Here is a 25,642-nt window from a genome sequence, read left to right as displayed (position 1 = left end):
TACAGGCTTGATAAACTACGCGGGAGAATTGAAAATTGTGATACATGTATGATGTCTAAAGCAAAACGCGCATCATTTGAAGGAGTTGATGAAGTGCAAACTACTGATATATTAGAATTATGTCACATGGACTTATGGGGACCGGCGCCCGTATTATCTAAAGGAGGAGCCGCGTATTTCTATACTATAATTGGTGATTTTTCCCGGTATGCAGTTGTATATATATTGAAACACAAAAAAGGAAGTTTTTAACTGTTTCAAATCCTATCACGCTAAAATCGAACGGCAAACATGGAAAAAAATCAAACGGATTAGATCCGATAATGGGTTAGAGTTTTGTGCTAAATATTTCGAGACATATTTGAGAGAGAATGGAATAAAAAGCGAAAGAACGAATATCTATTCTCCAGAAATGAACGGTATCGCAGAACGATATAATCGAACCCTCATGGAAGGAGTCGGGTCCTTGTTGCTTCAAGGAAAATTACCGAAAGACATGTGGGCTGAACTAGTAAATACACAGAACTATTTACGAAATAGATTCCTGCATAGAACTTTGAAAGGAAAAGCACCCTTGAACGTTTTTAGTGGCAGAAAATTTTCCGTCAGACATTTGAAAGTCATAGGAAGTTTGGCTTACGTCTTCATTCCTAAAAGATATCAAGACAAACTAGATAGCAAAGCGGAAAAGGGAGTGTTGGTTGGCTATGCAATAAAAACAAAAGGATATAGAGTTTGGATTTTGAAAACCAACAAGGTTATTGAGACGAAGCATGTAAAATTCAATGAATTTACTATGGGTACAGAAATTCAAAGAGAGTCTCACAAATGTTGTGAAAATCCTTTGATTAACTTTTATAATAATTCAGATGTAGAAATGGGAGATTCTGAAGAGGACATAGAAAATCAGAAAATGCAATATGACGAAAACGTGAAATGGAAAAGGGTTGTAAAAACAAGAAAAAAGGGCGATACAGCGGGCAGAAAAGATGTCTATTACTATCCTGAAGAAAATATCTGACTCAGAAGTAAAAACGATGTACAAAAATATTGTGAACAAAAAGGGATCAGCATAAACTTAGACGATTTTGATTTGAAAGGGGATACAAAGCGAGAAAATGATGAAGGACGAATTCGGTAACATAAAACGTTATAAAGCACAACTAGTGGCACAAGGTTTTCGACAAGTCGAAGGAGTCGATTATTTCGATGTTTATTCACTGGTAGTGAATTTCACATTAGTTAGATTATTCATGATCATTTCAATTATTTTGAAGGGTTGGATTCATCGATATTTAGACATAAAAAATGCATATTTGTATGGTAAACTTGACAATGTTGTGTATATGAATCAACCACAGGGTTTTGAAGATCATGTTTTGAGACTGAAAAGGGCATTATACGGTGTACATCAGGCCGGAAGACAATGGTTTTTGAGTTGGACAAAACATTTTTAGAACTAGGTTTTGAAAAATTGTTAAATGGAAATGGTATATATGTATATAATTGGAATGTTATTATATTAGTATATGTTGATGACATGGCGGTATTTGCCAAAAATGAAGAAAATATGAATATTGTAATAAGTTTGTTAGAATCAAAGTTTGAAATGAAAAATTTGGGTTCAATTTCATGTTTTTTAGGAGTACAATTCAAAAATGTGGGAAATAAGTTAATTATGCATCAAAAAGGTTATATTGAGAGAATGCAACAAATTTACAAAAATATTCCCAAATGTAAATCTAATATTCCATTAAGTACAGGTATTACAATTCAGGGGTGTCAAGAAAGTGATTCCGTAATCACTGATGTTCCATATCAGAATTTAATCGAGAGATTATTTTTTTTAACAAACGGGACGAGACCCGATATAATGTATAAAGTGGCCACTCAGTGTACATAGATTGTAAATGTGCCATCTGGCCAAAAAAAAAAAATCAAATTTTCAACTCTGCCATGCTGATGCAAAGTGGAGCTAGTCTCATAGTGTATAAGTAGGTGGTGGTTTTGTTTGTTGGTGGAGCATGCACTTTGACTTCCAATATAGTGTCCCATACACATGGAGACATTCCCAATGAGATCAAGATTTGTTAATATATTAGCTGATCATTTCTATCCATTAAACAGCATTGGATCTAGATTCCATTAAAAATTTGTGAAATTGGGTAAAACGTTCCTTTTTAATTTTAACTCATTAGAACTCACCAATGAATCACTATCAATAAAAATAGCTGTGGTTATTTTAAGAAAAAGTCATCAATGAATTACTAACCAGGTAGTTATAATAAACTTTTCCATGAGTATGTATGCCTATTATGTGTATCTATGCCTAGTGTGCATATCTTTGAAGATTCATATCAACAACTTTGTATTCATTATTTTATATTTCTTCAAGTGTAAAAGTGCATTTACATATAATTGCCTTGTTTAACAGCCGAAAAAGTCAAGTAAAAAAAGTTCAGCTAATAACAAAGATAAAGAACGAGATAAAGAAGTGAAAGAAACCATAGGAACAAAAAAAACTGAAATTTCATCTCAATCTCCAAAAACAAAGAATGCTGAAAAAAAAGATAGGAAAGAGAAAACTCGTAGTCAAACTGTGGAAGACCTTTCTCGGTGCAGGTAGCTACTTTTTTTTAACCTTCAAAAACACTTTGTTTTAGAATGAACAAACTTAATTACATTGTGTACTTTATTTCATGTAAATTAAAATTATTGATATGAGTGTAGTTTACTGGAGAAATGTGTATGTCTATATATATGATTTTTTTTTCCTTTTCCTTGTGAAATACAATTGTGCCCAGATACTAAACCTTGTTTAGATGTAGTCTACGGAATACAGCAAACATCTTACACAAATACAAAGGCACAACAGGCAAAATGCCTAATGAGGTAGCTGAATAAAGATGCCCATAACAAAAACATATTTTTGATATATATATATATTGATGTCAAATATATCAAAAATGCAGCAACCCAAAATAATAACAATTATCATGAAAAAATTAACAATTATGATAAAATATAATACACTGCCCATTAGAAATTATATTTGTCTTATAATTAAGTATGGATAGCTTTTTGATTCATTCCAATATGAATGTTATATTTCTTTTTAAACTTGTCAATTGTTGTATAATCCACAATATCAAGAGGATAAACTATTCCATTTATTCACCACAACCTGAAGTAGTCTCTTACCAATCTATACTGGTGTTCCATTGTCAAAGTACTCAATTGATGGTATATTAATAAATCATGGTCTATCCCATTGAAAATTGTAAACACTTTGATCATATCCTCCCCTGAACCTGCATTCTTTCCAAGTAAAAATATTCAAATATGAAGTCTCTACTTAGATCAAGCCCTTTGTGCCAACAAGAGTGTGTGTAGCTCTTCTCTGCACTATGGGGGGGGGATGTCTTTATCCAGCTGTATAGAATCATCTTCCAAACTGTGGATTCTGGTCTGTTACATAAAATAAACATGTACAAAAAAACCACATTTTTTTCAAAATCTGATATGGTAATTTTGATTACAGTTTTACCCTGTGCAAAAAGTCAGAGATTCTCTCTCTGCATAAGCAAAAAAATGTTTTTCAGTTTTATTTTGTGGAAAATAGATTGCTATCAAACTCATACTTAAAAAGGTTGAATAAAATGGGGAAAAAAATAACAGTACAAAAGTAAACTTATATAGCAGTAGTTCTCAAACTATTGTAAACTGTGGCTCCCTTGCCCAATTCATGGCTCATCTATGGCTCCCCAGGATGATTTAGTAGATATTTTCACTTATAAAAGAACCATTTTCAGGCATGGGAATAAGACCAACTCTGATTAATGAAAATTTTGACTTTCTGAAAAACTACTTTCAGAGTAGGGGAGTTTCCCTATACTGATTTTATGTTAAATATATAGTGTATAACAAAAAATTGATAAAATACAAGGTCCTTCACTGGGGCAGAGCCAATCAGCCTCTGTTGTGTAATGGTCTTTATATGGAGAAACAGGCATCTAATTGAAGTTAACGTTGAAAATAAGACTTATTCTCATTTGATTAAATGTACTTGTTTTCTTTGAACCTATGTATTTGTACTTACCCTTACCTGTTTTGTTCTTAATTCAGTGGCTTAATTTGCTTCAAATTAGTGCTGTCAAAAACCATAGTCCCATTATAAGGGAGGCTGACAGGAACTCCAACCCTAGGGCCTGATAGAAAAGTTTTTCACTCAATAAATTTTCTATAGAGGGCCTTTGCTCTGGGGTTGTCAGAAGACCTCCATCTAGGGATCAAGACCCCCTTCAAACTGAGATACTTGCATTCATAGGAAAAATGAGACTAAACGTATTCTTGCCAAAGAACAAAAAGAGATAGAGTTTTTAAGAGAACGGATTTAAAAAAAACTCCTCCGATTTTCTGGAAGCTCAGACTTTCAAGACTAATTATTGGGACTACTGTGTTTAGCAAATTAGATAGATTTCAATTGTGAAATTGATTCTTGACTCACAGCAATTGATTCTCTTAAAATTTTATTGCATAGAATGTTGTATTCTTAAAATGATTCATCCACCCAACCAAATAATTAATATTCTCAGTTATTATCTCAATGCTCAATTCCATGTCCTTTATGAACTCATTAACATCTTTTCACTAATAGGAAGGTTTTTTAGCATGATTTGCCGAGTCATTTGGAAATTACTTGAAGTTGCAAGTTCCAAACAAATAAACCCTGGTTGCGAAAGATGACTGTGGTCTGTCAGTCACTAGTAGTTGCTAAAATCAAATGAAGTTGTGACATATCCTGTATGCATATTAAGAAAGCCTAAGAATAGGAAAAAGGGGATATAAAAAAAACTTTTCTCTGTTTATCAATTGTTAGAAGTACCTCAGAATAATGTTTATAAGGAACATGTGATGCGTGATGATAAGAGGTAATAGTTAATCATTAATTAATTGATGAAAAGAGAAAAAGAAAAACTGGATTTTTCTAGAATTTTGTTGACATCATAGCAAAAGCCTTCTAATCTTCAACTGGCTTGCTATATAAACTCACATTTTTTGTTACTTTAACATTCACTCTTTGCAATTTGCTTGGGAATTACTCATAATTTCAAGATTCTTTTTATAAGGTGTACTTGTAATATCAGACTTTTACTGTATTTAAATATCTTCATGGCATTGTTCTCTTGAAATTTTTTAGGAATTTTCCATTTCCCAAACATTTTAGAAAGGTTTCTTTTAAATGCTTTTTGCAAAAAAAAAAAATGTTTGAAAAATACTTTGAAGTGCAGTAATTTAATGCATATAATGTATAACTTTAATGTGTAATCTTTCTGTTATTTAATTTCCTTACATCACATATCTTCCGTATACAGTTTACTTGTAGAAGAAATGGAAAAACATGATGACTCCTGGCCTTTTTTGTCTCCAGTCAACACTAAGCAGTTTCCCACATACAGGAAAATTATTAAAAAGCCAATGGATCTTGCTACAGTTCGCAGCAAACTTGAAGCCAACCAGTAAGACTGCATGTCAGATTTTTATTACTGCTTTTTACATAATCAATCACCATAGGGATGACAGCCTATTAGTGGCTGCTCCCAAGCAATTGTGTGTAATTGACTATTATGTGCTAGCATTGATGATAATTATTTTTAAATTAATTGATTAATTAATTGAAAAATTAATTAATTTTTTATACAATAGTGTTGGCTGAGGCTTTTACAAGTGAATATGTTTGGTTGTGATGCAGATATTGTTTTATATTGTGCAAAAATTCAATGACTGGAAGAATCAAGAATAGCAGAGGGGAGTTTGTTCCAGTCAGCTTATGAGAAAAGTAACTATTTTTAAAACAGTATGAGACAAGAAACTACAACAATTTCCTACCACATATGTAAAATTTCATTCATCAATAATGAAATCTTAGAAAATAGAAGAGGTTGTTTTTGTCACATATTTGCAGAAAACGATTTCAATTTTTCTACTCGCGTCTATAAATATTGTACAAATGATTAAAAATTTTTTTTTTTTTTCTATTTAAATGTTTGTCATTCTGAGAATTTGCCAAATATAGCCCAAGGCCTTGTTGCAAAAAAGAACAAATAAGATGCATCAATGATTAATTACTCAAAAAAATCATTTTAGGTCAAAAAAAGTTTCATTTGATGGCTCAGTCACGAAATCAATCTTTATTTCTTTCAGTGATGATGATTAAAATATCAGCCATAAAGATTGGGACAAAACAATGAGAGATGGTAAGGTGTGAAGTGTTTCTCACAGGGGTTCAAAACTCAATCTGACTGTAAGGGTAAGAACATATTTTAGGAACTGAGGGAAGTAATTTTACTGAAATAATTTAGATAGCCCTAGAGTTGCTACTCTATAAATACTTTCACTACACAGAAAAAATTATGACAATTCACGTTCTTGTAATATGGTCTATGGATAAATGACTGAAGTTGGTGCATGGTTGCAAATATCTCTTGCACAAGTCCCTAGAAAAGATGGACATTGTGTTTTGGATTTTTAAAGGGGGGAATAAATTAATAATTTAACAATTATTATAAAAAAATATCAAATTGTAAAAAAACAAAGAATAAAACCTAGTTTAATCTTGAAGCAAAATATTGAAAAAAAAATTATGCACCAAGAACATGCAAGAGACATGGACATATAAAAAGGGATACACTTAAAAGGTTAGCAAAAACAACATAAATTTCTTCAGGATAAATTGTATGAAAAACAATCAGCAGATGCTATTTGCCGCTGTGGTGGTCGAGTGGTTATAGTGCCGGACTCGTGATGCGAGGATCCGGGTTCGAACCCCACAGTGGTGGTCGGCTGAAGTTGGTTTTCTGTGGTTCCCAACTTCAAGGCGCAAATGCGAGCCGATCTCCCCGTTAAAAAGTCTCGCCACAGAGAGCAACAGTCCTACAACGGTAAATCATTCAACCATAACACTTCACTCATAGTTAGAAAAACTGGGGGCAGATGACAGCACTACACATAACAAGCATTACACAGAAACAAACTATACGTCAGGTTGCACTCCACGTACACTCCCGCATTTACCGATTCGTTGGGGGGTTCTGCGGGGGGGGGGGGGGTGCATGTGGGGTGTAGCAGTAGTAGGTAGGGGCTCGGGGATCCATGATGTTCTTAAGTCAGCCACCTCGTTGGGCAATTTGCCTGTTGTGGCGTTGTATTTGTATTTGTATTTGTATTTGTACACATAACAAGCATTGCACTGAAAACAAACTTTACGTCAGGTTGCACTACACGTACACGCACATTCCCGCATGTACCGATTCGTTGGGGGTTCGTTGGGGGGTTCCGCGGGGGGGGGGGTGCATGTGTGGTGTAGCAGTAGTAGGTAGGGACTCCAAAAAATGGTTCGGGGATCCATGATGTTCTTAAGTCAGCCACCTCGTTGGGCAATTTGCCTGTTGTGGCGTTGTATTTGTATTTGTATGCTAAAAAAATTACAAAAGTCACATTATACCAAATTATTGATCAACATTATTCTTAAGGCTCAATTACATTGGGTAAGTTTACTAGCTTCTCGCTGTTACTTAAGTTGTTCTGTGTAATAATGCTATCTAATAAACTTGCCACTCACTCTACTAATGTAAGTAAAGTTGAAGAATGAATTACTTTTCTCCCTACTCAATGGAGTTTTTGTTATCTCCCAGGTGCAATATGGGTATGGCTACTTTTTTTCCTTCTTGCCTTGGCTCGTAACAAAAGAGAAAGATGACAAAAAAAAGGAAGGAGAGGAAAAAATTAGATGCACTTTTTCATCTAGTGAAAAAGATGTTATGGTGTAATTGAAAATTGCATAATATTTTAAATATACCGTATTTCCTGCATTCTTAATTTCTTAGTGACATGATATGTATTGCTGGGCATTATCAGCAGCTTCTTTTTCCTTTTTTTAAAGGTTAAAATAGAAATAAATATTAAAAAAATTATTTTGTAAAAATAAATTTAAAAAATTCATAGATAACATATAGTTGCAAGTAGAAAATTGACAGTTTTTCTGCAAAAACATGACGAACAACCTCTTCTATTTCTTAAGATTTCATTAATGATTAATGAAATATGCATATGTGGTAGAAAATTACTGTAATTTCTTTCCTTGTACTGGTTTAAATATATACTGAGTGACCAATTTATTATGACTACCTGACAATTTTAAGCAAATGAGCTGTGGTTCACAACTGTTGTTGCTAGAGGACTAGGCTAATAAAAAAAAGGGGAGCTTAGTTCCTGAGACAGAAGTATAAGTGAATTGTTTGTGAAGATATGGGCAAAAAACATGATTTGTGACAGACTTTGAACATGAGATGATTGTAGGAGCTCAGAGCCATGGAGCAAGTATCAGCAAAACTATTAAATTTTTGAAATGCTCAAGAGCAGTGGTAGTTAAAGTGCTTGAAGACTAGACTGTAAGGCAAAAAACTTTGTCCCAACGTGCAACTTGCGGGCGTTATTAACTGGCGAATGTGCGGGCAAAAGTCTTGTCTCCAGACTTGTGAAGGGCAATGCAACAGTAACAGTGCAGCAAATTGCGTAGGATCTCTGAATGCACTGTTTACTGTACAATGTATTATATGTGATATGGAAGCCAAAAGCCAGTTTGAATACCATTATACCATTGCTGTTTGCAGCTGACAAGAAAAAAAATGTCTTGAATTTGCTAAGGAGTGCAAGAATTGGACAATGGATAACTGATAACAAGTTATTTGGTCCAATAAATCATGTTTTCAGACTTTGCCATTCGGATGGGTGAGTGAGAATTTGGCTGAAACAGCACAAAAACGTGTGTAGTATGCAACGTAGTGCATTGATACAACCATACAAGCTAGTGAAGGTAATGTGATGGTTGGGATTATGCTTTCTTGGCATGCTCTGGGTCCTTTAATTTGTGTTCATGAACCCCTGAATAAGACATCATATCTAAACGTCGTTGTTGACCAAGTACATCCTGCTATGCTGATGGTCTATCCCATGGTCTTAGCTGATGGTCTAATCTCCAACCTGTTGCTCATGTGCACCATTGTGCTCGCCTAAGCACCAAGAGTGCTCAATGCCCATATCCGATTTCATGCTCACGAGCATTTGATCAATACTTCAATTTAACATTCTGTAAAAACTACATTTAAGAATTACAGTTATGCAGATTTCAGGAACCCCTGAATAAGACATCATATCTAAACGTCGTTGTTGACCAAGTACATCCTGCTATGCTGATGGTCTATCCCATGGTCTTAGCTGATGGTCTAATCTCCAACCTGTTGCTCATGTGCACCATTGTGCTCGCCTAAGCACCAAGAGTGCTCAATGCCCATATCCGATTTCATGCTCACGAGCATTTGATCAATACTTCAATTTAACATTCTGTAAAAACTACATTTAAGAATTACAGTTATGCAGATTTCAGGCACACGTATGCCATCCTTGCCATAAGGGTGGTCTTTATTTGATAATAAGCACAGGCAGTGCTCGAGACTAGAGAACTGTTGAGGACCCTGGTCTATCCCAATGATGATGGGTACTTTCAACAAGATAATGCATTCTGCCATAGTGTTTTTATTGTACAGGCTTACACTTAAAGGCAAAAGGTGGCCCAATGAAATATTTCTGACGTGATCTTAATAAAGTGGCCACTCAGTGTGTGTAGTTTCCTTCTTCATAACTTGACTAGGACAAACTCTCGAATTCCAAAATAAAACAATATCTGTATCATAACCAAAACTCATTTGCTTGCAAGGGCCTCCGCCAACAATATTGTATAAATAAAATGATGAATTAAATTTGCAAGTGTGAATGATAACTATCATCAATACTACTACTATTACTTTACCACACACAAATTCAGTCATATCACCATACAGCAATTTAACACTTATTTAGTTGGGTTGAAAATGAAGTGGTCATCTATTAGTAGTCACCTCAGGTTTGGTAGGGAAAGAACTTGTTATCTATGTTCTTCACCAGGATCAAACCAGCATACCTGATGGTGCACCACTTGGGCACTATCATCAATACTAGCACACAGTAATAGTCAATTATGCACAATCGCTTGGAAGCAGTCAGTAATAGGACACATCCTCTTTTTTGATGTCATTTCAATCATTCTCCTACGTTTTAAAAAATTCATCCTTTTGTCCTCCTTTTCATGCTTCCAGCATTATTTTCTTTTTTCCCTTTGGAGTATTTTTTCACTCTGAAACAAATGTCTCTTCATTAACATGAGTGTGCTTTTCTCCCAACAAATTTTGACACGCTTTGACCTATAGCCCGCCAAATTCCCAGAGTACAAGAACCCAAGTTACCTCCAAGCAGGGCAGATGCTATTCTATCGGACCATAACACAGCTCAGCTTGCCAGGGTAATATGAAAAAGACTGTCTGTCTCTGGAAGAACAAAACCGCAACATCCATTTTAAGAATACCAATGTTTGCACACTAACAGCAAATACAGTGTACTGAAGTGGGGAGTGATGTGATATTACCTCTTCCATTCAGAAATAAATAAAACAGGATGCAAGCAACACTCAATCCAATTCCTATGGTAAATCAGCAACTCTCCAGAGAGGAAAAACAAACCTTATGAGGGTAGAGCTTAACAATGCTATGGAAGTTTTCAGAAATGCTAATAAAGTAACAAGTGACCAGGTTCCTTATTTCATGCACTGTGGCGTGATGAATAAGGAGGGCAGAGTCGTGTCTCCGGTGGTGTAGACGGTAGCATGATTGCCCAGTTTGCAAGAGTGCTAGAATTCACAAGTCCCAGCGGAGACCACCTGACTTTTCTTCCCAATTTCATCTCAGCATGGCATCCAGAAAATATCTGTTTCCTTGATATATTGGGCTAAGAAAAAAAACCATCTCTCTCTATCGCTGCACCTGAGGGCCATTTGCTAAAGTTAGAAGAGGCTACTAATGCCTCTACTTCAGCACCTTATGCCACAGTGAGTGAAATAAGAAAGGCAGGGTCATGTCTCCAGTGGTGTAGATGGTAGCATGCTTACCCAGTTTGCAAGAAGACCCACGTTCAAGTCCTGATGGAGACTAGCTGACTTTTCTTTCTCAGTTCACCTCAGCATAAAATCTAGAAAATATGTTTTTCCTTGATAGAGGAACCTTGTTTATACGACTTTCAAGAGATTGAGCCAAACATTGCATAAATGCAAAAGTCACACAATTGAAACATCTTTAAAAAAATTACCCCCACCTCAACAAATATCACAAAATTCAATTCAAATATTACAAATCATTATGTGTTTGATAGCATCTTTGATTCTGTTATTAAAAAAATTTAAACTTTTTGAAATTCTTGAGGGGAAAAATTGAATTTTAAAATCATGTTTCAAATTGCTTAGAGAAATAAAATTAACAGAACATTATACCTTTGTTAATATCTTGATTATTCATACAACATTCCTTTGAAGATAAAAGAAAAGAACATTAGTTAAAACTTTTGGATACACAGCCTTCACTCCCTCTGAGTATACTGCTGAAAACATTGAGAGAAAAAATCTGAAAGAACATATGGCCGTCTTTCAAACAATTAAAACCCGTTTTTTTTTGGGGCTTGCCACATCTGCGTATTCTCAGAAAAAAGGACTAAACAAACCGATTTAATGTTCACTCTAAACTGCCACTCGCTGGCTATTTTCATATACATCAGCAATCACCCTAAAATTTATGGCTTTTGCAGTGACAATATTCAAGAAGATCTGTCGCAGCAATGCATTTTCACAGTCCAAAAAAATTGTGAGCATTTGATGGATATAAATGGCATTTTTAAAAAAGATTTAGAGCTATAATCAAAGTGAAAAAATATCAAATAATCAAAGTCTTACATTAAATAAATGAAATATTCTAACATTTACATCTAACCAATTAGGACCAAAGCCAAATGTCATATAAATATAAACGTTTTATAATTGTGAGTCATATAAACAAGGTTCCGCTGTAGTTGATGTTTCCTAATGACACTTGTGTGTTTTGCTGAATAGAATTTCTATGTTAATGAAGTCTGGTGCAGTTGATTTATCAACTTTGTCCAATGAATTTCTTTTATGATCGCATAATCTGGGAGATTCCAATCTTTTTGTAGTTGCATATGTAAACTTTTTCACAACTGCATGGGAATCCTTCACATTTTCACAGTTTTGAGACTGTTTTGCTGATCTGAAGCACTCATTTATTTTCCTGGTTAATTTAAAGAGGGTTTTAATTTAAAATTTTCTAAGATGTTGTTTGATTCTATTGGTAATACAATGTATATAGGACATAAGACCAACACTTTTTTTATAGCCAGCATTTTCCCTCCAATTTTTGGGTGTGTTACCTTCATCAGGGCCAGAACTAGAGGAAAGAGGGCAACTACTTGGGCGGCAAATTTTATGTGGGAAAAAAAGCACTGTGACAAAATCATCAAATTTTAGAGTGGGTGGGGACAGCAAAATAAAATTTGTCTCCCCCCACAAAATTCTAGTTACATGCCCTACTGTCATTATCTTTCCTGAGGAATATAAATTATCACAGATAGTTGTTATAAGATGTAACTGTTTTCATTGAAAATTTTCGGTTTACAAATTCTTCATGCTCTTTCAACTGGAGCTATAACCATTCCTTGCTTTTTTGAATAAGATGACGATTGCACACTTTGCAGGTGTTAGCAATCAGCAATCAGACATAGAGGCAAACACAGGGCACATTCTTTGAGATTGCAATGCAGGAGGATCTCACGGATTTTGAAAATGCCTTTTGCAACAGAAACAAAAGTAGTAAAGTTTCTGTTAATGATCATTTTAGGAATATTATGAAGAAAAGTTGTTTGGAGCCTTGCAAATCTTAGGACAAGTATCTGTTTATATTGTTATAATTAAACATATCTTATTTATATTGTATTGTTTTATGGTTCACTAAATGTGTGACCCAGTTTATTTATTTTTTATTGTAACAAGAACATTGAGAAAGAAAAGGGTTTAAGAAGAGGATAGCATCTTCCTTATTTTACATAGGCACTAGGATTGATATTTGCCAGACTATGTGCATATGAAAGGAATTTCAGGTCAAGTAAAGTCGACATATCAGCCATAGCAGAGCATGCCCTGACTAAGGACCATTAAATACTTTTCAGTGACACCCAAGATTTATCCAGAGATATCAAGTACTATTCCTGTATATTTAAAAAATCTATAAAACTCCAGAAACAAACAATACAATAACTCACAATCCATAGCAAGCAAAATCTTAGCAACATGGCTTTTTTTTTTTTTCCAAACCTTTACAACCGCTAATTGCAGCAAATTACAAGTGAACGATGCGATACTGTAATAATTTAGTATTATTATGTGGTGCGTGGGGGGGGGGGGATGTTCTGTCTCGTTTCTTTTGAACTGTGTTGGTGCTCAAGTAAACAAACAGCCAGTCCTGGTGACCCATCATCTCATCCTCCCCACAAATATCATTTCCCCAAATCGTTCTGTGCAACAAGATCATATTTTTAACCTGAACATCATAAATAATATTTAAAAAATCGTCAATGAATAAGGCAAATACCAGGAAATACTAAAAAAATTCCTAATGCATTTCGACACTCTATGGGTGTCATCTTCAGAGGGTAAGAATGTCACGCTGACCGAGTTTCCCACTTCGTTGATTTCCAAATCTTCAATCTCAGTTGCTCAGTGGAAAGAAAAACTATATGCCTGTCCAAGTTAAACGTTGTGGCAAGAATGAAGTGAAGCACCTGCGTGTAAGTAAACTCGGCAGCGGGATATTCTTATCCTCTGAAGACGACACCCATAGCCAGGGGCGGCTCAAGCGAGGGTGCAAGGGGTGCAGCGCGTTGTAAGTGGTGGCAGCACAGCCTTTAGTTAAGACCCCAAAATTTAACACAGTAAAAGTTTACATGCCATCACGCTTTTGAGTCATCCCTCGTCAATGGAAATGTTGAGAAAATAGATGGCCTGTAATAAAAAAAACAAGGCTGTAACAAAGCCTCCTAGATACTACAAGCCTGAAACATGTTTTCGTGATGTCACAACCCGGGTCCTACCGCGTACACGCTACCAACATGTATTTTTTGGCAATAAGAAAGAAAAATTGACGATTTTTTTATTGCAATTATTACCTAGTATGGTATACGGAAAACACTGAATGTTAAATTAATGAATAATCAAATTATAAAAAGAGGTAATTTAACAATTATTAAAAATATAGGGGTTTCACAAATTCTCTGCCAACACGTATTTCTAGGTGTTTTTTTTTTGCTCCCAAGCAAATATTTTTGAAAAATCAGGCAATATATATTTGACTTTTCATTTTTTTATTTATATGACATTAGAATTTGTATTTAAAATAAAAGGATACACAGGCAATGTACTAAAATAAAAACAAGAATGTCATTAAAATATTTTTTATTCACTGAGCCACATTCATATTATCAATTCTAATTCAAAGGGAAATTAGTTGCTGCTCTAAACATAAAATTTTTGTAAATGTTCAAATTTATTAATCTATGAGGGGAACTTTGAAAACACATTTCAAAATCCTGATGGGATTTCACATTATGAAAAGTCTCTTGTTGTGTGTGTGTGTGTGTGCACTCATTTATAAAATTTCCATAAAATAAATTTTAGTTTCTAATTTTAAATGGTGAATTGTGAACACTTAGAAATAAATATTCAACTAAAATTCCGAAAATAAAATGTTAACATTTAAAAAAAACATTGATCCCATGTTAAGTTTCAAAATTAAAAAGTATCTCCTGAAAAATGCAAAACATTTTTTTCATGTCTACTCAAAATGCACAGACACTTTTTTTTGAAAATACTCCAAATTTAAAAAATAAACTATTCAATGCAATATTACAATTGTTTTATAGAAACAAGTTTCTTTTAATCGAAGAGTTCTTTTATGAGGTGTCATTACTTTAAGCATGGCAAGAACTATACTCTAGTAGAAATATTAAAAATATTTAACCATTGATTTATTCTAAATTTTTTACACATGTTCTTGATTATATGTGCTATCCTATGCTGGTATAAAGTTTTACGTATCTTAGATACTTAATTTTTTGTAAATTTAAAAAAAAAAAATTCATTAAAAACAGCTTGCGCGCTTGATAAAATATAACAATGTAATTGAATAAAAATTGATTAAAAATAAGGAAACGTTAATAAAGGAAACTTTTCAATTCATGAAATGAAGCAAAAGGTTGAGATTTCATTGACTCAATCTTATTTAAAATTAAATTTTAAAACTTAAATTTCGAATTTCAAAAATTTTTAGTTAAAATTTAATTTTAAATAAGATTGAGTCAATAAAATCTCAACATTTTACTTTATTTCATGAATTGAACAGTTTCTTTTATTTTTAATCAATTGCATTGATGTCATGGTATTTTATCAATCATGCAAGCTGTTTTAATGGTTTTTTTTTTGAAAATTCACAAAAAATTAATTATCTAAGATATGTAAAATTTTATACCAGCATAGGATAGCACATACAATCAAAAACATGTGCAAAAAATTTGGAATAAATCGATGGTTAAATAGTATTTTTAATGATATTTCTATTAGAGCATAGTTTTCCACAATGTTAAAAGGTACGAGACCCCTTAATTGAAGATTTGGTGTTAAAGTTATCATTTTTAGTTTTTATGTAATTATTCAGGAATACTTTAGATATTATTTTGATACAATCATTAGAGACTTACCTTGAATATTATACCGATGTCAAACTTTTAATTGAAGCTTTCTTATAAAATGTTCAAGCTTAAAATAATAATTACACAAATTTTGGCCATTATCAAACCAACTAACTTCTCAATTTCAAGAAGTTCACAACTTCAGCACTTTTCGTGTTTAGATGTTTCACGTTTGAATTCTGTACCATACGCTAGGACACCTACTTTTTGTAGCAATACTTGAAGGTAATATGCATGAGGTAGTATCAGTTTATTTGAATTCCTCACAAAGCGATATGAAGCTGGATTGGTGAAATAAAATATTGATGTCCATAATATCATTTCTGAGTAATAGCGGGCAGCTTTCATAAAACTCAGTTCCAATTATTCATGCAGAAAGGATAAATTCACTTATTTTACCATGAAGTACTCTGAGTTTTTTCCTAGGAACCACTCATAAGAAGACTCAGCTGCAAGATGATTATCGAGCGAGGCAGTGACACTCATGAATTGCTTTTCATTGATTTCATATTTTTCCTCTGGTGACTTTCTTTTAATTGGTAACTTTGTTGTTCCTTTCTAAGTACGACGAGGGTTCCATTCGGTCTTTCGCTTCCCCTTGCAGTTTGACCTACCGCTGCAAACACAGCAGCACCGAGACACGTAAAAGAAAGTTTAAAATGTTATAGGTGTAGTATTTATAATATTCAGCATATAGGCAACAAAATTATTGAATTATAAAATATTCTGAATAGTGCAAGAATGCTTACACAGGGAAATGACACATTTAAATTTAATGGTTTAAAATGCAAGTTGAATTTGCAAACTATATTATTTATTTAAAAGTAGCCTATCCCTTCATTAAATTTCACGTCACTCAGCACATTATTATTTGTATTTTTAATTAATTATAGACCTGAGAAATGTGATTTACTCAATATTAAAAAAAAATATTTATATATTAGATCTGAAAAATGTGCTCCAATGATTGAACAAGTGGATAAAAACTGCTCTCAATGCAGGAGGAAATAAAATTCCGACACGAAACAGCAGCGAACATATCTACTTCCAAATTAATTACGCAAAATAAAGTCAGAAAAAATAAATATTTCAGATGTATTGACTGAATTGTGTGCAAATAGCCACATACCTTTTTTTCGCCCGTCGTCTGATGATTATCGAAGTTCTTGGCTCCTTTTTACAATTATTTAAACAAAATTTCTCCCGCTAATGTGTTACAACAAATAAAAAAGCAATAACAATAAGTAAATAGTAAAATAAATATTAAAAACTTGAAGAATTTAAATTAAATATGACGATAAATGCACGTGGCGTGCTTCATTAAAAACATCCAAAATAGCCACGCTAAGGACCCAGATTGTGACGTCACAACCTCGGCGGAGTGATACATTACGGCTTGTACTTCTAGGAGGCTTTGGCTGTAATCAATCGAACTCAGGCTGGAATCTTTCGCTTAACCAAAGACAGATTTTCCATGGGGGTCCCCCCTTCTACAGTTAATTTATAATGTGCAAAAAAAGCAAAATTATAAGAATTTAGTCCCGGGCTCCCAAGCTGGAGCTCTGTCAGCCCTACCGTTGGGGGGGGGGGGTCATGCCCCTCCCTCGCGACTTATCAAAACAATTCCTATGTCGTTTCATCTCGGATTTTGCACCCCTCCAAAGCAGACAGAAAATTTCCTTTGATTTTTTTTGGCCAATGAAACTTTTTTTACCTATTCATCTTGAATTTAGCACCCCTTTTGAATGGTGCCCTGTGTAGCCGCAATGGGTCGCATGGCCACGCACCGCCCCTGCATTCTTATCACAATGGGCAAGTGTGCATTTTGGTTCCATCACCCACGCCCCCCCCCCTCACAAGGGCAGAACTGACAGAGCTCTAGCTCTGGGGCCCGGGACAATTCTCATAATTTTTTGGCTTTTTCATGCTATAAATCAACTATAGAAAATCCCGTGAGAAGTCTGACTGAGGGGGCTTACAAAAGATCCCATCCTAGGGGGCCCTGCTCCAGGATGAAGGGGAAGGGGGTGCCATGCTTTTGCCCAGAGTTTGTTCCAGAATAGTCAAATGAAAGCACAGGAACAATCCGGCTTCTCACTTGGCCGGTCCCTGGAGTACCAAAAACACCTTTGAAAAAAATATTTTCAAAGGTGTCATATAGGATAGATCTTTACAGGATAAGTGATGTTGGCTCACAAAAATAAGTGCTGTTTCAAGGATTAAGTTATCTGGCATTATTAAAAATGGTAAGATAATTCTGAAATCGAACAAAAAACAAAAATCTACTTCAAAAGCGGGACATATGGTAACACATATTTTGCACAGTAAACAATATGATGTGCGGCTTTCTTCTGGAAAAAAAATCTGGTTTATCTCGAGGTCCCCTTCACTGAAGCCCTGCCATGGTCGCTATTGGGGGGGGGGGGCAGCATATGAGGCTTCGCACCCGGGTGGCAGGTAAGCTTGAGCCACACCTGCCCATATCGTGTCGAAATGCATAAGAAATTTTTTAGTATTTCCTGTTATTTGCCTTTTATTTGTTGCCTTATTAAAAAATTCCTTCCTCAATAAATTTAATTTTATATTTTAGTGGAGATGCGGGGGATGACAAGTTAAAACTCCACACCGGGTGCCATCAGACCTTGCTACGCCACTGACCCTATGTAGTGTAGAGACACAGAATGTACCAAATAATTATATACTGCACTATAATTATACATAATAATTATATTTTACATAAATAGTGCATCCCAGAATCAACAATCAATTCAGGAAACATGGAAATATTTTCCACGTATTTACCACCCTATTCAAGAAATGTTTTGTTTGACGTCACAAGACTTATCAATTGATGAGCGAAAAAGAAAGTAACTATAAGTTACTAGGTTATTTGAAGTTATTAAGTTTGCAGAAAATGTCATGAAGAAAATAATGTCGTGAGAAATTTCAGTAGTAGGAATCTGTAAAACTCCTTGGAGCCTAACATCTGTGTTACTAAAGTTAGCGATCAAGCAAGATAATTTTAAATCTGGAAGAATTAGTGAGTGATTTGGAATTTCCAGGCAATCGAAAATCCTTTTTGAACATCGGAGCTCAAGTAGGCTGTTATTTATTCCCAATTGTAAAATTTTCTTGCCATCCCATTATATTATGGAGGATATCTCACCTTTATTCAGAAATGAACAAAGTATTTTTCATATGCATAGCAAATGTCAGCAACCAATGATTGAAGTAATCAGAGAACATTGTATTTTCAATCATCAAGGCACTCACATATTTGGTAACAACTAATTTTTTCTTCATAAGAAGGCAATGAATTATGAAATAGAGATTTTCTGGATATTATGTCATGGTGAACTAGGGAAGGAACAGTTGGTTCTCTGCTGGGAACATATTTTTGATTCATTTAAATGATAGGTTTACAAATGTAGGTTTTATCATGTATTGAAGGCAAATTTTACAATTTTAGACTAGAAAAATTGTATTCAAAGTTTTGAAATTGATGAAGTTACACAGCATTAAAGTTTCTATATAAGTATCTATTGTAAGTATGCCGCAATGAATTTTACTCCCAATTCGGCAATATCTGTCCTTCAGTGAACTTCTGTGGTGAGTTACAATGTAAACCATTTTTAATATCATTACTTTCTTTCTAGCTAAGGTAAAATACAAAATCTAATTGTAAAATAATGAATTTTACACTGAATTATTAATAATTTGAAGGTATTGCATAGGTGCAAGTAAACAAAAATAAATTTAATTCCATTTATTTGTTGTATAGCATATCAAAAAGATTTATTTTTGACCACCACCATAGATAAAATGTAATAATATTATATGACACTGACCATTAATAGTTTTCAATTAATTTGTGATCAATTATATATTTTTCAATGAGGATGTTTGCCAAATTATTTTACCAAAAATAATGTATTGTTCTATGAGTGTTTATAGTTTACTTATTTTTACTTTCCTCTACAGGTACAGATGTAGAGAGGAATTTGCAGCTGATGTGCGGTTGATTTTTGATAACTGTGAAACTTTTAATGAAGATGATTCACCTGTTGGCCAAGCTGGTCACACTATGAGAGCTTTTTTTGATTCTCGGTGGAATGAGTTGTGTAACACATGAAAATAAGGAGCTGATGTTCTAAGCCTATAAATGCAGCTAATTGATCAGTGCACTGTGAAAGGTTGCTTGCAATAGTTGGTCATCAGTACCACTAACCTCGTTTAAGTGCCTGGATAAAGTTATAGATGTTTTCAGGGTGACTCACTTCCCTGCTTTTCACAGAAGCTGTTTTAAGTAAAGTTTTGTTTCAGTATTAGCTGAATTCCTAACTCGAAAAAGAAATTAATTCCAAAAATTAGCTTCATTTCAGCTGAATTAGAGCTGCTGATGAAGTTTCACAAAATAGTTTTTTATGCATATAAATGAAATGCTCAAATAGGTTAATTTAAGAATGAATATGTTCATATGTATGTTTTTAGATTGTAGGTTTTTCTTTTTTTCAATGACATTGGGGAAGGTCAAATCGAACATGTGTTGCACTGAGTGTCTAACAGCATCTGTGTTATATTTATTACTGTGTACTGCACTCAGAGAATGTGCACATATAAAGGGGAGCCAGTTCTCCCATTTGACCCTTATTCTTCCCATTGTAAGTGTTCAGCTGCTTAAGCAGCATCTAAGAACTGAAATTCTCGGTGCCTCAGTTTATGAACACTAAATTGAGCCCTGCACACTGTAGAAATAAACTTATGGTCTCCAATGACCTATTTTTATACTGCCACATGGCTTGCTTGCAAATAAATCTGTGTTTCTGTGTGTTTTTTTATCCACTATTTAATGTATTTATATATGTAAATTATAAAGTTGAACAGGTTGAAAGTTTTTTTAATGTTGTGATCTTGCACTTTTGTAGGCAGAGTAAGGATGTTCACTTTTGAAAGTATGTATGCATTGTGTGTGTGTGTGTGTGAGAGAGAGAGAGAGAGAGTGTGTGTGTGTTGCGAGTGAGGAAGAGTGAGTACAGTTTTCTCCCTTACTTTTCCGGCATCTTATACTGACAACGTATACAAAAGTTCCTGTGTTCTTAACTATCAGTCTTTTTTTATTCAATATTCCTTGTTCATGATTGACCTCATATATAGGTCTCACCATTAAAATAAATTCTTTTTTCAACAGAAAGTGGGTAGTGAAAAATGTAAAAAAAAAACATTTTTCCCTATCACTTATAGGTGCATTCACTGTGGAGTGATATTGCATTTATTAGTGAATGCTCAGAAACTGTGATATTTAATTCCATTGGTGAGGAGAATATTAAATTGCTGTGAAATCTGCTGAGTCATCTGTACAAGTTCAATTGATTATTAAAATGTTAAAAGAATGTAAAATCATAGGAGGTTTTATGCAGCATTAAAAGTTGATTTTTCGTTGAAATATTGCATATTCATACTTTTAGGGAGAAAATGTATTGCAAAATGCACATTTAAAAAATATTCTAGTAAACTAGGAAAATGTTTGTGAGCTGTAAGTTCAGTAAATCAATGAGAAAGAGAAGGGAGTTTTTCTTTTAAGTTGAGTATTTGACTAAGAAACTTATATGTACTCTTGAATAGCATAAAAATATCAGATTCATACTCTGACAGCTCATTTATGATTCCAGTTGATGAATTTTTTTTTTAAGATCACTTCAGAGTGTTTTTTACCTATCACATATTTATAAGATTGTTGAGGGAAAAAGTCAGGCTAAAAAGCAAATGTTTAATGAATGTTATAGCTATATTTAATAACTCCACAAACTCTCATGAGATGATTATAAATCATTTTGGACTGGGAGTGTGCATTTGAAAGCTAAGGAAAATTTAAAGTTCATTTTTAAATAAATTTATTAAATACAGTTATCCTTTTCTCTTGTTCTTTATCTTTATCCAGTTCTTGTTCTGACATCTCAGAACACTATCTATAAAAGCTGCAATGCTGAAAATTTGAAAGTTTCAATAGTAAAAACTGTTCAAAGTCTAAATATAATAACATTGTTTTAGTTTATACAGCAACTGAAGAAAACAATGTTTCTTATTTCAAAAAGAAAATACTTTATGCACATGTGAGTAATAAGTATATCAAGAATATCATAATTTTTTTTTCTGTATTAGAAGTAATTTTTTGAAATATCATATTCCTCTAAAATTAATGTTTCTGTTATTTTCATTTCATTAGTTTTAAGGAATTGGGATTACTCACATCCATTGTTAACACATTACAATATCAGACAAATATCTGTGAATATCTTGAGATTTTTAACCTTTGTGGGCTTTTGGTGTGTTTTTTTATGCACAAAGTTGATACAAAGAGACCTAGATTATCTAGGATGAGCACCAACTGGGGTAAAAAGCTTTCAAAACTTCACAAAAGATGAAAGAGAACCCAGCATAAAAATATTGCTCAATAACATAAAGTTGAGATTAATATTAAGTAAAAGCAGATATTATATTGTTATATTGAAGGCATGTGGATTTTCAGAACTTATTTTGTAAGCAGTGTTCTCTAACAACAAAAACAATGTCAATCAAATGAAATCAGAAAACAATGTAGCTCAATTTTTGTTGTTTTACTAGCAGTTAGGACCTATTACTTGGAGGTGCCCTGGAAAAAGATGGCATTTAGGACCTCCATGAGTAGAGTCTAAGATGATTGGTTTATAATGTGTGTGTGTGTGTATATAATATATATGCATTCCTTGAAAATGTGCCACCCGGGGCATTCCTGTAATTCTAGCTGTCCCTAACTTTTTCATAGAAATGGCCAGTTTTTCCCATATTTTTGATAAAGCCTACTTGAATATTTATTTTTCACTGAAATAAAAGAATTATCCTCTGTGGAGTAAATTCAAACAAGTTCTCTGTGTTTTCTTGCCTCTCTCTTCACCATTGCAAACCTTTATAGTAACCCTGTAAATAAAAAAACTCTTATCTGCCTTATCTATTATACTTTTTCCTTCTATACATTTTTTCTTTCCCCCTTCTTCCTTTTTCTAACATTACAAGGTTATCATATTTATAGCTGATTCGTTAAATGGAGATAACCCAAATTTCTTGCCAAAACCTTGTATGTGAAGCTAAAATTATTATTTTAACTTATACACTATATTATGATAATTATGACCAAAATAAGAATATTAATCTCATAAATTTGTTATCCCCCCTTAAAGGTTTGATTCACAGAATTAATTTAAATTCCCTGCATTGTGAAGTAGTGCTTCATTTCTTGCCATTGATGATTTTTTGGCGATTATAACAATAATTGGTAGCTTTGCTTACCTTCAGCATAATTTTTAGTGACACAACTGGTGATTTCCAGTATTTTCCTTTAGCTGCTGTGTTGGTTGAGTGGTCATAGTGATAGACTCGCATCGCGAGGACCCAGGTTCAACCCCACCCATGTCCCCATTAAAAAGTCTCGCCACAGAGAGCAACTGACCTACAAAGATACAATTATTCAATCATTACACTTCACTCACAGTTAGAAAACTGATGGCAGATCCATACATAACAAGCATTACACAGAAGCAAACTTCACATCAGGTTCATAACATACACACACATTCCAACATGTACCAATTCGTTAGAGGTTCTACAGAGGAATATGGATGAGGTGCATGTGTGGTTTAGTAGTAGTATTTCCCCATATTTGAGATCTCGATTTCCTTTTTTTTCTCAAGTAAATATAGTCAGTATTTGTGATATGGCCGGCAACTTTGCGAATTGGCCAAGAGTTTCGGTGAAAGTTCGAATTGCAGAAATGATTCAGACATTGGCCAGCTATTTCACAAAGTGGCCAGAGGATTTCTGGCCAAAGCTTGATGTGCTGATGTAAGATTTCCCAGAAGGAGCCAAATCCATTTTTTAAATCGCCAATGTGTGATGTCTGTATATAGCAGCTATATTGGATTAGCTCCATGTGATGAGAGAAAACTATAAAAATAATTATATAAACGTATAGTTTTTCTGTCAAATTTCGGAGAAAAATTAATTACCATATCATGACTGCGATTTGATGGGTTGACATAACTAACGTAGACATAATTATCATGGAAAAATACGGCAACTTGATGATGATGCAAATCATATCTTTTTTTATTGGACTTTGGTCAGGGATCATTGGCCGCTTTGCGAACTGGCTGGCTCCATTGCAAATTGGCCAATTTCGGCTTTGGCAGTAACATATATATATATATATATATATATATATTGAGGCATTTGTCCAGGCCCCTCACACTTTTATCCCTTGAATATACTATTAGACAATATATATATATATATTGGACAAATGCCTCAATTGTTGAAGCAGAAATCACAGTCAGCTTATATAGTAGCTAGGTAATTGTATAAATAAGATTTTTTGTGTATTTTTGCTTTCCTGAATTTAAATTGGGGTTGTTTGACTTAAATAACATGAAGATCAATAGCATATGCAGAATTTTCTGATAGGGGGAAAAGTGGGTTTTTTCCAAGATGGGAGAGGGTTCTTTTTTTTTGTCACAAAAATCACTATAATCTCAGCTCACTGGAAAATTTGAATCACCACACCCTCCCCTCACCCGCACACATCAGTAATGAAGATATATGTTGAATATTTATTTTAAATTGCCAAAATGCATAACTATATGTTTACTTGAATCATTTCGTGATTACTGCTATACTAAAAATAATTTTTAATTCCTGGGGGTGCAACCAACTGTGATCATCTTACCCACCATTTTCCCGGATAATCAAGGTTCTACTGTAATTTTTAGAAGAAAAATTAAATAGCTTAAATATGTACCGAATGACTTTACAAATATGGGAAATTTTTTTATAATTAATAAACAGGATTATATATACAGTGAAACCTGTATAAAATGGAACGTCAAGAGGCTGAATTTTATTTTCCATTCTAGACATGTTTCTGTTTTACAAAAATGCACACAAAAATATATGTATTGATTTATTTCTGTTGTTTTGCAAAACTTAAATTTTGGGAATATCACCCTAACTACTATAAACTAACGAGTATTAAACAGAGACAGGCATATTATTATTTTGATTTTTTTAGGCGCTATAATAGTTAAACTTCAATATAAAACATTCTCCTGAATAGCAGTAGAATGAACACTCATTTTTGTCAAAAATTAAAAAAAATTTATATTTAAAATAAAAGAGAAATTGTGTACCTTTTTAAAAATAGTAACAATGAGATCAACAACCAATAACATTTGTGATTCTACATTTCTGTAACATTAAAATTTTGCTTTTCTCTTGCCTCTATGACCTTCATTTTTGTGTTCAAGACGTGTTGTGTTTAAGAGTCCAAGACGTGTTTCTCGCTGTTAGCAACCATTTCTACATCGAATGAAATGCTGGAGCACAGTACTGCTAAATTGATATATATATGTATATATCAAACAATAACTCAGTCTCCCTTTCTTATTCCTTTCCCGAACTAGTTTAAATGAAAATTATAAACATTTTTCCAAGAAAAAGGAGTGCTTTCTAACAAAGGCCAGCCAGCATTTCTATCGTAGATGAAATGATAAACAGGCTTTTACTAAATTTTTAATAGTAAATCCACTTCTACCCAAGCTCAACCCCTTACTTCACAACCCTGTACTTCCAGAACCTTTCTTTTCAAAATTTAATTAGTGTTTATGTGATGGAATTTTGATTCAACTATAATTTTTTTTCCTATTCATATATCTTTACTTTTAATATCATTTTAAATATGGTGTTCATATTATAGTAAAAAAAAAATTATATTATTAAATTAAGTAAAAACTCAAACTTTTCATGATTAACATTATTTTTGATGTATTAGTATCCTCAAAGTAGAATTATTAAATTTCATAAGTTGGAATAAAGTGAAAGATAC

The 25,642-nt window shown here is 33.5% G+C and overlaps 1 protein-coding gene across 7 annotated transcripts in view; it reads left to right on the top strand.

Annotated features, from left to right (window-relative positions):
• The window catches only part of LOC149072557 (bromodomain adjacent to zinc finger domain protein 2B-like), a 339,679-nt gene extending 319,053 nt beyond the window's left edge, over positions 1 to 20,626 (top strand). For all 7 annotated transcript variants that reach the window (XM_089247421.1, XM_089247420.1, XM_089247419.1 and 4 more), the window contains 3 exons: positions 2,435 to 2,622; positions 5,376 to 5,519; positions 19,714 to 20,626. In XM_089247421.1, the coding sequence (XP_089103547.1) occupies positions 2,435 to 2,622; positions 5,376 to 5,519; positions 19,714 to 19,864 (483 nt within the window). In that variant the 3' untranslated portion in view covers positions 19,865 to 20,626. The remainder of the gene's footprint in view (positions 1 to 2,434; positions 2,623 to 5,375; positions 5,520 to 19,713) is intronic.
• Positions 20,627 to 25,642: the final 5,016 nt, after the last annotated feature.

Source organism: Pholcus phalangioides, unplaced genomic scaffold, assembly GCF_987345545.1.
Source record: "Pholcus phalangioides strain wild (caught in Gottingen) unplaced genomic scaffold, Ppha-v1.0 ptg000017l_1, whole genome shotgun sequence".
Classification (NCBI taxonomy): Eukaryota; Metazoa; Arthropoda; class Arachnida; order Araneae; family Pholcidae; genus Pholcus; species Pholcus phalangioides.
Note: the sequence above shows the minus strand (reverse complement) of the source record. Positions and strands in the feature narration are given on the sequence as shown.